At 40.5% G+C, this 17226-nt stretch overlaps 1 protein-coding gene and 1 long non-coding RNA gene across 2 annotated transcripts in view; both read left to right on the top strand.

Annotated features, from left to right (window-relative positions):
- Positions 1 to 4377: 4377 nt before the first annotated feature.
- The window catches only part of SMAP2 (small ArfGAP2), a 59923-nt gene continuing 47074 nt past the window's right edge, over positions 4378 to 17226 (top strand). Inside the window, exon 1 of the mRNA XM_004371891.1 lies at positions 4378 to 4899. Within this exon, the coding sequence (XP_004371948.1) occupies positions 4797 to 4899 (103 nt within the window). The 5' untranslated portion in view covers positions 4378 to 4796. The remainder of the gene's footprint in view (positions 4900 to 17226) is intronic.
- LOC111819667 (uncharacterized) lies at positions 14116 to 16444 on the top strand. Its single transcript, XR_002823249.1, has 2 exons — positions 14116 to 14679; positions 14808 to 16444. It is a non-coding gene; the product is annotated as an uncharacterized LOC111819667 (long non-coding RNA).

The raw sequence follows: 17226 nt of genomic DNA, 5'->3' as shown, positions 1-17226 counted from the left end.
AGCTCTGGGTGCTGATGGTCTTGTCAAGTAGCTGAATCAGTGTCAGTAACTGACCTACCTCTGGATTTCTTGTTCTGTGGGAAAATAAATCACTATTTGTTTAAGCCACAGTTAGTTGGATTTCTTATGACGTACTTTAATAAACATTCTGAATTTAAAGACAACTGGACTCAGGGGAATGGGGAGCGCAGAAGGAGAAAAGACCAGAGGAATGCTTATCTGAAGCTGACTCAGTATGGAGTAAAAACTGCCTCAGCAGGAAATGTTTTGCATCATTTCCTAGTGCAACTATACCAACATCCATTTCTATGGGTTTCGGTTGATAACAGTTAGATTGCATGCTTTCATATTAAGTTAATTTTTAATTGTTTATCAAAGTAAAACATGTATGGTTTTAAAAGTCAAATAGTTCTACAAGGCTTATAGTGACGAACAGTAAGCCCTGCCTCACCCCTGCTCACTCTGGCCCCCATTCCTCTGAGATAACCGCTTTCAACTCTTGTAGCTATTTCTTCTGGAATTTGCAAGTTTACCTCTACTTCTAAATGTCATGCTTAATATTACCATTATTTACCTTTCCAGCTTTGCTTTTTTACTTCCTACTATGGAAGATGAGGACTTAGATTTCTTTAAAGACACTCCCACACATACTTGGTCTCCCACATTTTTCCAGTATAGTTAAATGACAATCTTTTTTGTTAATGTTCAATGTTTATAATATTGTGACTGTAAATGTTATGCAGGGGCTAGTGGTGGTTCAGGTAGAATTTTCGCCTTCTGTATGGGAGACCTGGGTTCAACCCCTGGCCAGTGCACCTCAGTGCAACCACCTCCTACCTGTCACTAGAGACTTGCGTGTTACTATGATGCTCAACAGGTTTCAGTGAAGCCTTCAGACTAAGACAGACTAGGGAAAAAGGTCCAGTGATCTACTTCTTAAAACCACCAGTGAAAACCCTAGGGATCACAGTGGTTCGATCCCGTTGTACAAGGGGTTGCCATGAGTTGAGGGTGATAGACAGCAGCTAACAACAACGAATGTTATTCACAGCTGATTCTTGTATTCACTTATTCCATTACTTTCTGGTTAAACTTTTTGTTTTCCTTGAAGTCAATAATTGCTCCATTTTTTATTTGCTTAATAATCTATGAATCTATGATTAATTCATCCCCAATTCTCTGCCAGAAGATAATTCCTTCTTAATAAGGCCAAACACATCAGCTAATTACAAATTTCATTTTTTCTCCGCACTTTCCACTCTAAAACTCGTCCTACTGCTCCAATCTGTACCAGGCATTTTGCTGCATAACGGTCATCGCGGAATTTCGCTTCACCATCATACTGGGAAAAGCCTTTATCCTTCTCCTGTGTTGAGTACCCTGGATTTTGTGTTTTCCTCTTTCTTGATTTACTGTCTCATTTTTGAGAAAGCATGCATGGAAGATGAGTCGGTCAGGATTGCAACAGGAAGCATATGGTCAATGCAAAAGAGGCAATTGAGAGAGTTTAATGAAGGTACTGTTTTATAAAGTGTGGGTAGGGTTAAAGAAAACCAGCAAGGGACATTAAACAGAAAGCTGTTATCTCCACAGTCTGAAAAGGCAAGGGGAGAGAGTATTATCAGAACTTGGTAAGAACCATAGCTGTAGGAGATGGCCACCAGCAGGCAATCTGGCTGTCACTTGAGGAATGCAGTGGCTTTGCCAGGCAGAGAGAGAGCAGAGGAAATAATAACTCAGCTCTCTCTCCTCCTGCCCTCTGGTTTCCTGCTTGTGCCTCTTATTGACTGAATCCAACCAGAAGCCAATATGCAGGGGAGACGAGTTGATTCCACCCATAGAAGTTGGCTCTCCGGGCACAGAGCAGGATGGAGAACATTGGGCAGTGGATCTTAGGATCTTGTCTTTTCCCCCAGAGTTCTGCTATTTAAAGATGATATGCTTTGGTAGGAGGGGATTTTCTATCATTATGCTATGGGGATCCCTGGAGTAGGACTTAGCCTGGTATACTTGTGGAGTCCCTCCTATGCCCTGAAAATGTAGGAAATGCTGATACAGGTGCCTGCTCTCCTGCATCATTACATTGTTGCAATGCAACTCTTCATGGATGATGCCTGGTCATTATTATATACCTGTGGACAATGGAGGAGTTGTTGGGTGGTACAAAAGGTTAACATACTCGGCTGTAAACCAAAACATTGGTAGTTTCAGTCCACCCAAAGGTACTTCAGAAGAAAGGTTTGGCAAGCTACTTCTGAAAAATCAGCCACTGAAAATCCTATGGAGCATAGTTCTACTCTGACACACAAGCTCCTCAGGTTCCTGGAATTGGGCCTGAGCCCCTATGGTTAGAGGAAGAGGTTCAAAAGCCAACCAAACTGTCTTCAAGAAAGACTTTGTGAGATTTCACAGGTACTTTTAATATTATAATTATTCCCATTTTATAGATGAAATAACTGAGGCACAGAGAGGTTAGATAACCTGCTCAAAGTCACAAAGAAGTAAGTGGTGGAGCTGAGGATTTAAGCCCAGTCATTCTGGCTCCATAATCTGTGTGCTTAACCAGAAGGCTATGCTGTTTCTCACTAATGGAAAAATTTGAGAAGCACTGTTACAGGTGACAGAAAGCCACTGAAGGATTTTAAACTGAAGAGTGTGATTCAGTCAGCTTTGCCATTTAGAACGTTCTCTCTAACGAGGGTGGTGGTGCGAGGCATCAGTTTAACTAGGGTTAGATTAAGGCAGGAAGGCTATTTGCACAGTAAAGGTGTGAAGATGAGAAGGACTTGAACTAAGGCACAATCACCACAATTAACTGGATAATCTTGAGCCCCTGTTTCATCAACTGAAAAATACATATGGTAATATCTATCTTGATGGGTTATTCTGAGGATTATAGGAGATAACATAAACAAACTCCCTGACAATATAAGGCTCTACAATCACAGAGATCTAGGTCAAAATCCTAGCTTTGCTGCTTACTGGATGAGAGAGTTGTTTATTAATATCTTTCAGTTTCAGTTTGCTCATTTATAATATGGGTACTAAAGTAAGTTAAAGTAAGAAAAATTATTACAAACTGGTTGCAGGTTGAGAGAATTTGCTTACGAGGAAGGTACAATTCCTTCTAGAGAAAGAACTGAGTTATTATTATTATTATTTTTTAGGAAAAACACCTTAATGAACTTGTGTGTTTATGAAAGGCAAGTATCTTTGGGAATAGCTAGAAGGGAAGATGTTTAGGTGGAGAAGAATTAAATTGTTCTGCTTAGTAAAGTAATAGAAAATTTTAGGTTTCCTCTGATGAGAAGGAGATTTTGAGGGGATCTTGATCTTGGGAGAAAGTAAAAGGATGGAGAATAGAGCTTTACAAGAGATAACTCTGAACATCCATTCTTGCCAGCTTCCATGATCCATTCTTCCCATGGCAGCCAGAGTGAGCTTACAAAACTGAAAATTTGATCATGTTGTTCTCCCCTCCCCAGGAAGTGTCTGATACTTAGAAGTTTTTTGGTAACAATTTGCTGAGTGAATGAACAAATGAATGCGTGAATGAATATATGAGCCAGATGGCAGCTGGATCCCTGAAGAAAAGGACAGTCACTGAGAAATTCTCTATAGCAGGGATGGCTTTGGACAATTATGTTTAATATTCATTTTTAAGTGGTTGCCTATTCTGTGCTATGCTGTAAGCCTCCCCCCACCCCCACCCAAATAACCTTTAATAAAAGTCTGCTACACAAAACTGCACTTTTACTGGGGGAATTTAAGGAAAGAAAGAGTCTAGAACCAGGCAAAACAATGTCCAAAAATGGCAGTAGCCACAAGAGGAAAGCTAATTGATAGGGGGACTCAGAATTCAGTTGGAGCAGGCATTTTAAGGGAGAGGTGACCAGAATCCTCTGAAATTTTGGGGAGGGTGTGACGTTCCCTTATTCTGGGTTAGGGGCTTGGGCGCTTCTAAAGGGAAGAATAAGCTGGAGGACTTTGGGATACATAAGGATGATATATCAAGTAACTTCAGGTTATATAAGGACGGTAAATAAGTACTTAACTCATAAAGTTGTGAGGATTAATTGGGATAATTCGTGTAAAGCGCTTAACGGAGTGCCTGGCACAAAGTAAGAGCTCAGTAATTGTTAGTTGTTGTTTTCCCTCACTTTCTTCTACTCCCAATACTCCCTACCAGGCTCCATTCATTCTTTTCCAAGGACATGCAGGGGGCGTGTCCACTCCTCCCTCCTCCCCCATGCCAAGCCCCGCCCCTCACTCCTCCCGGGATTGGTCCCTGAGAGGCGGAGTTGAGGGAAGAGCCCAGTACGAAGCGGTGGGGGCGGGGCGCATGCGCGGGCTGAGCCGGGTGGAGGTGGGGAGGAAGAGCTGCCGGAAGTAGGCGGCGGAGGTGGTGGCCGAGCAGGCGACAGCTCGCAGGGAAACCGAGGCGCGGGACGCACGGCCCGCAGATAGGCAAGCCAGTGGGCTATCTCTGCGTCCTGCACTCAGGAGGACCTAGTGCTCCCTTTGCCAGGGCTGAGGGGCCCTGGTCCAGCAGCCTCCTCTGGACTCTGGCCTTTCCTTAAGCCCGCCAGGGGGCGCCGCACTGAGGGACTGCAGAGTGGGGGTCCGGCGGCGCTGACCAAAGAAGAGGCTCCGGACCGGGCCCGAGGAGAGGGCTCTCCCCCGCTCAGGAGGTGCCCCTGGGCGGGGGACAGGGAGTCCTCACACCCGGACTGAGTCAGGGGCATCTGGGGGCGAGGAGGGCGCATAGCCCCTCTGCCTCCACCGGCACCCTGGCCATGACAGGCAAGTCGGTGAAGGACGTGGATCGGTACCAGGCGGTCCTGGCCAACCTGCTGCTGGAAGAGGATAACAAATTTTGTGCAGACTGCCAGTCTAAAGGTAGCGTATCTCTCCCGGAGAGCGAGGGGTCCAGCTTCCGGGCCCCGCCGTGGGGGTGGCCTGTGTAGGGAGGGGACTTCTGGAGCTTAGGCTGCCCAAATCATCTTTAAATAGTAACGCGTGCTCCTCTTGCTTATGAGCTGCTAGGTTGTCTACAGCTCGGGGACTGGCGTGGGAAGAGGTTGCGAGGGCGAGAGTGTGTGTGGGGTTGGGGAGGGTGGTGGTGGAAGTGGAAGTGGCGTGGAGTGTGCCGGTCAGAATGTCAGTATTTCAGGGCTCTGAATGAGTTCTGTCAGTTGAAAGGTAGCCCAGAGCTCTCAGCCGCTCACTTGCAAACCTAGTGATGAACTGCAGTGTGCGTGTGCGTGTGTGTGTGTGTGTGTGTGTGTGTGTGAGAGAGAGAGAGAGAGAGAGCACGAAGGAGGGAGGGGGAGGAGGCAAGTGAGATGACGAGGACAAAAACTGCTTAAATGATCTTTAAAGGTGGTGATTGTTGCTGCCTTGCTCTTTGGTTAGCAGCTACTTCTATCTTTTACAGCCTTGCTGATATCTGACACAGTGCTTAGATGGCTTTCTTCCTGGATGTGTCAGTGGGAAACTGCCTCATGCAGTGACAGAGTGCGGATTTCTAGACAGCCTAGCCCTGCCTTGTGGAGTGCGTTGGAGGCTAATGTGTATGTGGTGGCAGAAACTAGCAGATTTGGACTGTAGCGCAGGATCCGTTTTATCAGTGAAGAGAAGGCAGCAAGAGATGCACTGAATTTGTTGCTTCCTGGTGGTTACACTTCTAAGGGTGAAATGTGATCTTTGTAAATTGGAAGAACCATTTAGCCTTTGTTTTCTGTGCCCCAGAAGATTAATAGTTTGATACAATGAAAAATCAATATGATAGGAAAACTTGGTTATTAGTGAAATGTCTGCACTCAAAATTTATAGATAAAAGCTTCTATAAATATTTTGTTTCCTATTTTCTTTCTGAATTCTTTGGTATAAAATTGGAGAGTTGGGAAAATTCTTTTCCCTTTGGTTGAGGAGAAAGGGAGAGTTATATTTTGGAGACTATTGTTATTTTACTTTTGTTCATAATGCAGTGGCTTTGCCAGGGTTGTGTTTGCCATAGAGCATATTGGACATAAAGTGTAAAACAAAGATTCAAATGTATTTGTATTTGTCTGTGTTGAGAAAGGGGATACATACTTGATGATTTCATATGACTACCTTTTATTTTAGAAAAATAAGGTTATGTAAGAAGAACAGGAGAGTGATACATTGATTTAGACACCTGGTAGTATATTTTAGTGACCTCTACCAATAGGTAAATGGCATGTGCTCGCAGTAGGAAAGAAGTCTCCAAGACTTCTTTTAGGAATTTTTGCATTAGCAAGAATTCATTTTAAAAAGTACTGTAGAGTCAGTTTATGTTGAGCAGGTTAATTTCTTATAGTTGATTCTTGTTAGATCTTGTTCTATATCTATTGGAAAACCCATTTTAAAATTTAGTTGTGTACTTGCTTTACTCATAGTCCCTATGTCCTGAAGTTGACAGTCATAGTGAAGCAACCCAGTGGAGTGAGCATTGCTACATTTGGGAAGTCAGATGCCATTTTGATGATTAATGACCCCCACCCCTTCTCATACCACTCTCATGCTTACTCATATTCCGATAAAATCTAGCATGTGGAAGAGAGAGGTTAATTCACCACTTCCTCCGAATTTTCCATTGCTCTTTATCAATAGCATTACCCAGGTAATGAAACATTAGTTAATTGTTAATGGGAGCTAGTAGCTGCTGACTTGTAAACTTTATTAAGTTTATTTATCATTAACTGATGATGATGATAGTATCCTGGTCCCTGAAACAATTTCTTTTCAAAAGTTAGTTTTAAATTTTAGCTTCGTTGCTTCAGTGACTTGGCCAGTGTGTTACAAATGAGATGACAGTGTATCAGTGATCTTTCAGTTTAGTTAAATAAGACAGTTGTTGACGTCTCCGGTTTGTCCAGTTTATGAATTATCTAGCCTTCTTCCACTCTTTCAAACCCTCTCACTTATGCCCCCCACCTTTTTTTCTAATTTTTGTTGTTGCAGTGACCATGTGAACAACTATCAGATCATGGAAATAAGAGACACTTATATTGGTAGATTAAGTTACCTGTTAGGTCTGATAAATACATTTATTTGGGGGAAGAATTAAAAAAAACTGTTGGCTAAAATGAGGTTTAGGTTTGAGGTTTTTATCTGTATTTATCATGTCCTTTATTACTTAGATAATTGAGATCTATTGTATAGGACCTGGTGAGGGATTGCTAGTCCATTAATATTAAATCAGATGATGTAGCCCTGGGCTACAGACCTATGGGCAGGTGTTTTTGTAAAGTTCTAAGGTAACTCTTTGACAGTGACTCTTCTTTTAAAAATGTTATATTTAAGAACGATTTTTTCTTTATTAATTGGTGCAGTGGTTAAGAGGTACGGCTGCTAACCAAAGAGGTCAGCAGTTCGAATCCACCAGCAGCTCCTTGGAAACCCTATGCGGCAGTTCTAATCTGTCCTAAAGGGTCTCTCACTATGAGGCGGAATAGACTCAACAGTAGCGGGTTTGTTTTGGGTTTTTAATTTGAACATCTGAATCCAGAACAAACATGTATTCTCTTTATAGTTAGAAGTTTTGTTGTTTCTGGGGTTTTTAATTCTCTTGAGCACAATCATCAGTTTCTGGGACCTCTGAGCCATTAGAGTGATTCTAGCGTGGGAAAGGAAGCTGCTTTGATGCTGCCTTTTTAAAAATGCTGTCACTTGCTCTAGGTGCACAGATACGATTTCTTCATCACCCAAAGACCTCAAGTTAATATGACCTTCGAGGTAAATTTTTGGACTGATTTAAGTAATGATAGAATAGAGTATAAATATATTAAAAATTCTAGAAATGTCAACATGACTCTGGCTAGTTAAGGTCAAATTCCATTTTTGGGTAGACCTTTAGTGGGGTCATACTGGTCCAAGGTTTGGTATTTAGCTCTGCAGTTCCAGATTTTGTCAGTGTGCTTGGAATAACTCGTTAACAACCTCTTCAGAGACTAGGTTAAACTAGCCACTATCTTACTTACCATGAAGGGATCTACTTGTCTAGATCTGAATACTTCTGTCCACTATTGGGATACTCTTTTCTTGCTGTCAGCGTTTGTGAGAAATTGAGAGTTGTTTGGTGAACAAAACATTAGAATGGAAGAAATTTGATGGTTTTGAGGAATATTTGCTTCAGACTATGAAACACCACATGGAATTCTTGAGGCTGACAGAAACTTTGTAACAGTTGTTTACTTGTTGCTTATTCTACTACATCCCATCTCTGACATATTTCACCTCAAATTACCTAACCTCTGCCTTTGTTCCAATCTCCATTATATATTTTTAAATTTAAACTTATTTTTTGATAAGATAGTACTTTCGTGCGGTTCAAAATTCAGAAGGTCCTGTCTTAGTTACCTAGTGCTGCTACAACAGAAATACCACAATTGGGTGGCTTTAACAAACAGAAGTTACTTTTCTCACAGTTTAGGGGCCCAGAAGTCCAAATTCAGGCTGCGGGCTCTAGGAGAAGGCTTTCTCTGTCAGCTCTGGAGGAAGATCCTTGTCTCTTTTCAGCTTTTGTTCCTCAGTTCCTTGGAGATCTCTCTGTGTCTTGGCATCTGTTTTACCCCATCTCTCTTTTGCTCACTTGTTTAATCTCTTTTGTATCTCAAAAGAGATTGATTTAAAATACACCCTACACTTATCCTACCTCATTAACATGACAAAGACAACCCATTTCCAAATGGAATTCTAACCACAGGCATAGGGGTTAGGATTTACAACACATAATTTGGGGGGACATAATTCAATCCGTAACAGGTCCAAAAGGGAATATGTACAGTGAAAAGTTGTGTTCCTGACCCTGATCCCTTAGCCACCATTTCCTTTCCCTGGAAGTAACTAATGTTGGTAGTATTTTTTACTTGTAGGAGATAATCTATGCCTAGATAAACAACTACATTTAAATATATTCCTTTGCAGTGCTTTTATGCAAATAGCAGCATACTACCCATAGTTCTTGATATCTTGTGTTTTCAATCAACAGTGTAACGTGGAGAGCATGAAGATTCTCCATATGCATTGAAGAGCTTCTTCATTCTTTCAAGATGTTTTCTAAGGCTATTCTCAGGCTATCTTAATTAAATTGAAAGATGAAGTTAAGTGATTTGGAAGACATCTGCTCTCTTTGAGGGCATCTTAGAAAGTATCCTAGGCCCATATATAGCACACATAAGTCCACCTTACAGGCAGCAAAGAAGCGGAGCAGTGGGAGGATCTGTAGACTTGATGTTGGAATATCCAGTTAAACTCTTTTACTCTACTTATTGTTAGTTGTGTGGTCTTCAGCACACGACTTAACTTTCTCAGCTTAATTTTCCTGCTTTGAAAAATGAAAGTGCCTTGTAAACTAATCCATTGCTGTGGAGTCAATTCCAACTCATAGCAACCCTATAGGACAGAGTAGAACTACCCTATAGGGTTTCCATGGAGCAGCTGATGGATTCGAACTGCCGACCTCTTTGGTTAGCAGCCAGGCTCTTAACCACTGCACCACCAGGGATCCTTGTAAACTAAAGTGTTACACAAACGTAAGCATTATAATTACCATTGCTGATCTCATTTATTTTATCTTGATTTTATTAGTTTCACTTTCTGACTTGGGTTCTAATTTAATTCAGTGAGTCTCTGAAGGTAACAAAAAGCTCCAGTGTTGTAAGGTTTTCATATTTCCTTTTGCTATTACCATAACTGCTTATGTAGTGGATGGAGACGTGGATGGTTAAGATGCCAAGTTGAGGGGAATGGGAGACTGGCGTTGTTGCTGTTGTTTTTATATAGAAAGTTGATAAAACAAAACCAGTTTGTTGTTTTATGGAAAGTTGATAAAATAAATTGACTCAACATTTCAGAGCCTTGCTTTCCAAATGAATTCCAAGTCAACTTAAGTTTAAAAAAACACTTTATTCCCTTAAAATCCTCTGATTACTGAAAGCTACACTTAGAATGACTCACTCAGTAATTCCCTAGTCTTTAAGCCAAAACCATTTCCTATATGTGGGGGTTCTGGCATTTTTGCAGGTGTTCTTTATGGTACCCTTGAGGATGGTGTCTGGATGTTTGCTGACTTTCTAAACTTTTATGAAATATTAGATCAGGGAATTTCTTTGTGTAGAAATTTTCTAATAGTAGTCCTGAATTTTAACCCCTGTAAATTAATATCTAGCTTTGTTTTGCATTTGTTTTCTGTTGATAGCTAGATCATTGCTTGTTAAATATCATTCCTTTAAACATGAACCTTCCTATTAATTTTTAATTATTTTAGCTGTATCTTTGGCATCTTTTGAGAGGTCAAAAAATGCCATCAGAACATAAGGAGTTCTGCTTCCATTTCTAATTGGCAAAGGCCTTTTCCAGCCAAGATCAAATAACTTTCTGGGATTTACAGCTAATGCACCTTAACTCTGACAGTTGTGGTGAGTTTGACACAGTTTTACTGAAACAAATTTATCAAAGTCTCTATTAGATTGCTTTTTAATATCAACGTGTTAAACCTGCTTCCTGGGAGATGCTTTCCTATTCGTTCTCCTTGTGCTTTAAGTATAATTTTATGGTAGTTGGATAGAGAGTACAAAAGGCCATATCCCTTAGGGAGAGCTCTTTGCAAGTCTGAGATCCCACACTACTTATATTCAGAAAATATTTCTTGAGCACCTACTTTGTGTCAGATACTATGCCAGGATATTGTTGTTGTTGTTGTTAGGTACCATCCAGTTGTATCTGACTCATAGCAACCCTATGTACAACAGAACAAAACACTGCCCAGTCTTGCGCCATCCTCACAATCATTGTTATGCTTGATCCCATTGTTGTAGCCACTGTGTCAGTTTATCTTGTTGGGGTCTTCCTCTTTTTTGCTGACCCTCTACCAAGCATGATGTCTTTATCCAGGGTCTTGTCCCTCCTGATAACATGTCCAAAGTGCATAAGACAAAGTCTCGCCATCTTTCCTTCTGAGGTAGCATTCTGGCTGTACTTCTTCCAAGACAGATTTATTCGTTCTTCTGGCGGTCTGTGGTATATTTGATATTCTTTGCCAAACACCATAATTCAAATGCATCAGTTCTTCTTTGATCTTCCTTTTTTGTTGTCCAGCTTTCACATGCATATGAGGCAATTGAAAATACCCTGGCTTGGGTTTGGCACACCTTAGTCCTCAAGGTGACGTATTTGCTTTTGAACACTTTAAAGAGGTCTTTTGCAGCAGATTTGCCCAATGCAATACGTCGTTTGATTTCTTGATTGTTGCTTCCATAGACCTGTACCAGGATATATAGATTAAAAGACAGAGTCCTTCGCCTCAAGGATTTTACAGTCTAGCGGGGAAGCAGTTGTGTAAACAGATAAATGGTGCAGTGTAATAATTATCATTATTGCATTGTATACAGGGAGAAATGAAAGCATTAAAGAAGACAAACACGTTGGCCTCGGAAGTCATGGCTTTAAAGAGACAATTAGTTGTGTCTTAAGGGATGAGCAGGAGTTTGCCAGATGAATTTAGGGGACTTTGCCTTCTAGGCAGAGGAAATAGAATGTGCTGAGGCTTCAAGGTGTGCTGTATCGTGTGTGTGTGTGTGTGTGTGTGTGTGTGTGTGTGTGTGTGTGTGTGTGTGTGTGTGTATGTGTATGTGAGGGGAAGGGGAAGGGGGACGGGGAGGGACAGTTTAGTATATTTTGAGTACGTGTTGGGGAGTGGTGAGAGGTAACGTTTGACGGGTAGGCAGGGGCCAGTAAGGTTAAAATCCTAGTTCTGCAGTTGACTTGCTCTGTGGCGTTGAGATTAGGAATATGGATTATGCTTTAGTCTCCTGTTGTGTAAGAAGCCCATAGCATTGGAGGTTCACCTGCTACTCAAGTGGAATTATAAGTATTGCAGATGTGAAATGTTTCCTAATTGCTGAACAGTAAGAAAGGTCTGAGTACTGTGCCCACAAAATCACCATGGAAATGTATTAAAAACCTTCATGGGTATACTAAATTATCTTAGAAAAGTCTAGTGAAATGCCAGCAGTAGATATTATGTCATTTCTGGAGTTGATGACATTGATTTTTGAGGCTGATCATGCTCTTATGCTCAAGCAGGTCATCCTTTTGAATATTTGCTGTATGTTCTTTGTTGCTCAGTGCTTAGGATGCATATACAGGCAGTCGCAGCCACATCTTTCAGTACACTTTTTAGCAAATGTATTGCTTCCGTGCAAATCAGAAAACTACTTTCTTTCTGCATTTTTCATCTGATGTCATTATGGTATGTAGGTGGCAGCTTTCTTGGGCAGAGTTATCTATATAACTATTTGCCACATGAGTCATTGTCTGGTTCTGTTCTTCTACCTGAAAATGCCATCTTGGAAATAACATCATGCAATTGGTGACTGCAACACTTTACTCATTATAAACAATGCTGCTGCTTTGTATGTTATGTTGGTGGATTCCTCCTGTGCCATAGAGAAAGGATAAAGTGACATTGAGCCAGACTCAATTCCTCCAAATAATATCCCCCAAGAAAAAGATACCAAGCAAGAATCTGCGTAAAACACACATATGCTCTGCATTTTAAGGGTATAATGCCTAACTTTTGTTATTGTGTCTGCTTAAATCCTCATCACAGTTGTACTTCTGTTTGAGCAAGTGGCCAGTTTAAGTAGCTACTAACTTTGAAAAAGTTCTATATTGATCCCTGGAATGTGACAGTTCAGCATACCACATTGAAAAGGTAGGAACCAAGTCTGTGTAGAGCAGAACACCTTAAAATTCAGTCTTCCAAATTCCTCTATTATTAAAGCAATATTCCTGTATTGGTTAATTTTTTGGATCGCACTTTGCCACAATCGACATGTCCACTAGAATGCAAGCTCCATGAGGGCAGGGCTTGGTGCCTGTTTTGTTCATTACAGTATTCTCAGCACCTAGAACAGTGCTTGCCACAGAGCAGACTCTTGGTACGTATTTGTTTGAATGAATGACTTTCGTCATCTGTAAATCTTTTGTTTCTTAGTATAGGAAATCTTTTACAGGGTACCTGAATAGTTGTTTAATTCTTAGGAAAGCTATTCGTTTTCTGAAAAATAAGTTTTAAAATATGTTTTGAAGGCTGTACCAGTCAAGGACCAGTCAGGGAAACAGAAACCACTGTAGGTCTTATAAGCAGATAGAATTAATATAGGGAATAGTTTACATAGGTGATTTAAAAACCAAGAAGCTAACTGGGGACTGGTGAGGCAACCCAGAAATTAGCAACACCTGGGAGCTGCTGTGCTCCTAAGGACAATAGAAAGTGCTGGTGTCACCAGAGGCCAGAAGCCTGAGCCATCTGATGTGAGCTAGAATAATGGAAAGAGGAGCCGTCTAGGTGGCAGCTGGATCCTAGGCAGAGTAAGAGAGGGAGCATTACCCTGGCTTTTCCCCTCCTCCTGCCCTTTATCCCCGCCAGTGCCTCCTTTTGACTTACTCAGAAGTCAGTTCACAAGGGAGCCTGGGAAATGTAGTTCCCTGTGGTACAGAGAGGAGCAAGGGTAGGTCTGAGCACAAACAGGGAAATGCGCAAAAGCACTTCCAAAGTCTCCAGGATGTAATTCTTTCCCCTTAGGATAGTTGAATTGTTTTGGACAAGAGATAAGAGAGTTATTTCTGGCAGATACAACCTCTCGTGCTTCTAAAAGATCTTAACTGTTGCTGAAACAATGATTAGTCCTAGGAAGTAATGTAACAGCTCAGTTGTAGCCTATATAATTAGGATGTGTGACTAGGCAAATTGGCTTTTGTTGAACGTACATTTGACTGTTGGCTGCTGCCAGGAGCGATTTATCGTTTGGTTACTCAGAAAATAAGTTCCCACCCTGTCAATTCTGGGAAGCCTTAGGCATGATATCTACACCTTGTCCCGCCTATGTCTGGACAACTTGAATCAGTGGCACATAAGATGTACAAAGAGAATTTTGACAATTGTAGCCTTAAAACATGATGCAGGTTAGTCTTTCCTTAATCTTTAGAGTAATTGTGGTGGAGCTAATATTTCTTGTGCCACATACCATTTTAATTAATCTTGACAACTCCCCTCCCCACCCCCTCCTCCCCCTCCTCCACACCAGCTTCAGATATAGGTTGGCACTAGGTGAGTGAGGTGAGATCACTGAATCTATTTTCTTCTACACTGGACCTGAAAAGTATTTTGTGTTTTAAGGGATGTTGCTGCTGCTCAGTTCAAAGGCAAAGCTTCCCAAGTTGTTTCGACTAGTTTTCTTCTTGATTATAAAAATGTTTAATAAGTTATATGGTACAAGTGCAACACTTTCTAGAATTGCTTTTTTTGTCAATCAGGTCACCTGTATTTGGGCCCTTGCTACATTAATGGAACGGAAGTAGGCCAGCAAAGGTTTTAGTAGAGTGTGAGTATGTTTGCTTTTAGGCTATTTTCTGTGAAATCCACAGATAAGGGACTCTTATTGAGCAAAATTATAAACTGTAAAAATAGTTATGGTTTCATTGTTTTTCTCTTTTCCCCTAGATTAACTTCTTGGCAAGTTATATTTATATCTCTGTGAAGTTGTATTTCACAGATGTAATTAAAATGTAATTTTGTGTTTCAAAAAGTGTACCAGACTGCTTCTCAGAGTACCAGTTCTTTTCAGCCAGTCCATTTCAAATTAAGAGGTACATCAATGCATTTTTGAAGCCTCACGTTTAATGATCATAATATTCTGCTACTGTATTTGATGCTTCCATTTCCCAAACTTCCTCCTTCCCTACCCTCCTCTTCTGGATCCTGTATTTCCCAACAGGCTTTGTGGATGCTGGTCCATTGATGGCTGAACAGCAGGTCCCCCCCAAGTGGAAAACCCCGAGATGAGCCAAATCTACCTTCAACTGTGGCCATCCATCAGTGTAAGGTTGCCCTAATGGTTGTCTTCAGTTTGTCCAACTCCTTCCTCCACCCCATGCTCCTCATGTGTGGCTGAAACTTGCCCTGACATCCCACCCTTGTAACATTTCAATGGGTAGTAATAGGATTTTATTTATTGCTGCTGCTTTTCATTTTCAATTAATGTTAAGTAATTGTCTGACAATTTTTTATTGAGCATAGCCCTCTTTCCCCCACATTTGTATATTTCGTATGGGTATCCTGGTTTGCTTTTCATTACATACAGAATACAATTTAAAAAATACTGTCTTTCAAAAGCCCACTTGGAGAATGCTTTATTAACATTTTTTTTTTTACTTCAAGTCTGAGCTTTCAAAAAGAAATTTCTTTATCTGAAGTAATGAGAACTGAGTCCCCTCAGGCTTCATGTCCTTTTTCCTCACCCAAAAACCAAATGTGTAAACGTTCTCATTTTATTACACACTGAAAATAGTAAAGCAGAAGGAGAGAGACGTATCCTCAACTGTAGCTGATAAGCCCATCCTAACTTAGTGCTTTTGAGCAAATAGAGCACCTTTTGTTTTCCTTTTTTCATATAGCCACACTGTTTCTGCAGCAGTTGCTAGTGATGGAAAGACCATAAGTCCCCAAGCCTCTAACCCAGAACTTACATCTTTAAATGTGGGTTTACGTGTTAAGCCTACAACATTACTTCACTTTATTTGTCTGAAGTACACATGCAGTGAATTTTTTGTTTAACTTCTTCCTCTTTTCTTGCCTCACTGGAAGTCCCCGAATGTGTGGATTTAGAAATGAGTTCTCTAGTGTTTCTAGCTTTGAGTTAAAAAATGTGTCTTAAGATGTACTTTTTAGGTGGTTGTTTTTATTCTTATACCTTTGAAAAATAATTTCTTAAAGAATTTTCTATGTGAGCTGATAACATCTTATGCTATAGTATAAAGCTCAGAGTGGTGGTGGCTGTCACGATGCCTTTTTTTTTCGACACAGCCCTCAGACGAGAAATAGGAAGGAAACTCCCTGTTCTTACCATGGTGCTTTTTTCTTTCCCCCAAATAGCTGTAAACAACAGAGCTAATGGAAACCAATTTAAGTGTGGCTGCTGATTTGAGAAAGAAAGAATTAAAAGATTCAAGCCATTCTCCTGTGCTGAAAAGCATTTTTACTAAAAGAATAGCTGTTTGGAACTGGGGTTGAGCTTTGTCTCTCTGAAGGTAGGCATAAGAAGTTTGGTTAGAGTAACTGTTTCAGACTAAGGTGAAATTCGAGAAAATTTTTTTTCCTACAGTGTGACTACTGTATTAACGTTCTCAGCTCGTACATGATAGAAAGGAAGCTTCACTAAATGCAGCACTGGAATAAAAAAGACTGCAACTCAGCTTCTCTTCTGAGCACTCTGACTTGGTTCTGAGCCTAATCTGTGAACAGAAGCAGCCTGACACAAGTGACTCAAGTCAAAGGTCCGAAATTATGGGCAGAGTGAAAATAGGGCCCAGTTTCATTAGGCTTCTCATGCATTTAAGAAAGAAAAAAAAAAAAGAGAGAGAGAGATTTATTGCCATAGGAACAGACTCCCAGACTAGTTTTTTCTCTTGTGGGGTTTTGGGGAGAGAGGAGATGAAGTCCTTGTGTTATCATTAAATTATCATTAAATGCTGTTTCTTTAAAAAACAAAAACTTTATTTTTACTGATTATGAAAATTGTCCATATTCATGATAAAAGTCATTGGAAAGTATGAAAAAGTATAATGATGCAAAAGATATTTTACCATAATCCTTATCATCCATTTTTTTAGTTGAGCTTATATGATAATTTTACATTATTATTTTTGCTTACCATTTACCATAACCATTTCCCATGCCATTAGAAACATTTTAAGACCTTTACTGTATTTCATCATTTGAATATATCATTATTTACTTAACTCTTGCCCAACTGTTGGGAATTTTGGTTTTCAGTTTTTCAGTATTATAAATAATGCTGCAATGCAAACTTCTGTGTTGCTGTTAGATTGATGGGTTATTTATGTGTTCAAATTTGAGTAGTCATGTGGGCCCCCTAACTTTTATTTTACTTTTTAATTTTTTTATTGTTGTAGTTTAAATGAAATTTACATTTCAAGTTAGTCTGCTGTACAAAAATTTATATATACATTGTTATGTGACCCTAATTGTTCTCCCCATTCTGTGACAGCACACTCCTCCTTTCCACCCGATTCCCTGTGTCCATTCAGCCAGCTCCTAACCCTCTCTGCCTTCCCATCTCACCTCTGGACAGAAGCTGCCTGTTTAGTCTCTTGTATCTACTTGAGCTAAGAGGC

Source organism: Trichechus manatus, unplaced genomic scaffold (assembly GCF_000243295.1).
Source record: "Trichechus manatus latirostris isolate Lorelei unplaced genomic scaffold, TriManLat1.0 scaffold00015, whole genome shotgun sequence".
In the NCBI taxonomy this organism is placed as follows: Eukaryota; Metazoa; Chordata; class Mammalia; order Sirenia; family Trichechidae; genus Trichechus; species Trichechus manatus.
The sequence above is the reverse complement of the archived record's forward strand: the minus strand, read 5'-3'. Positions and strand labels throughout refer to the sequence as shown.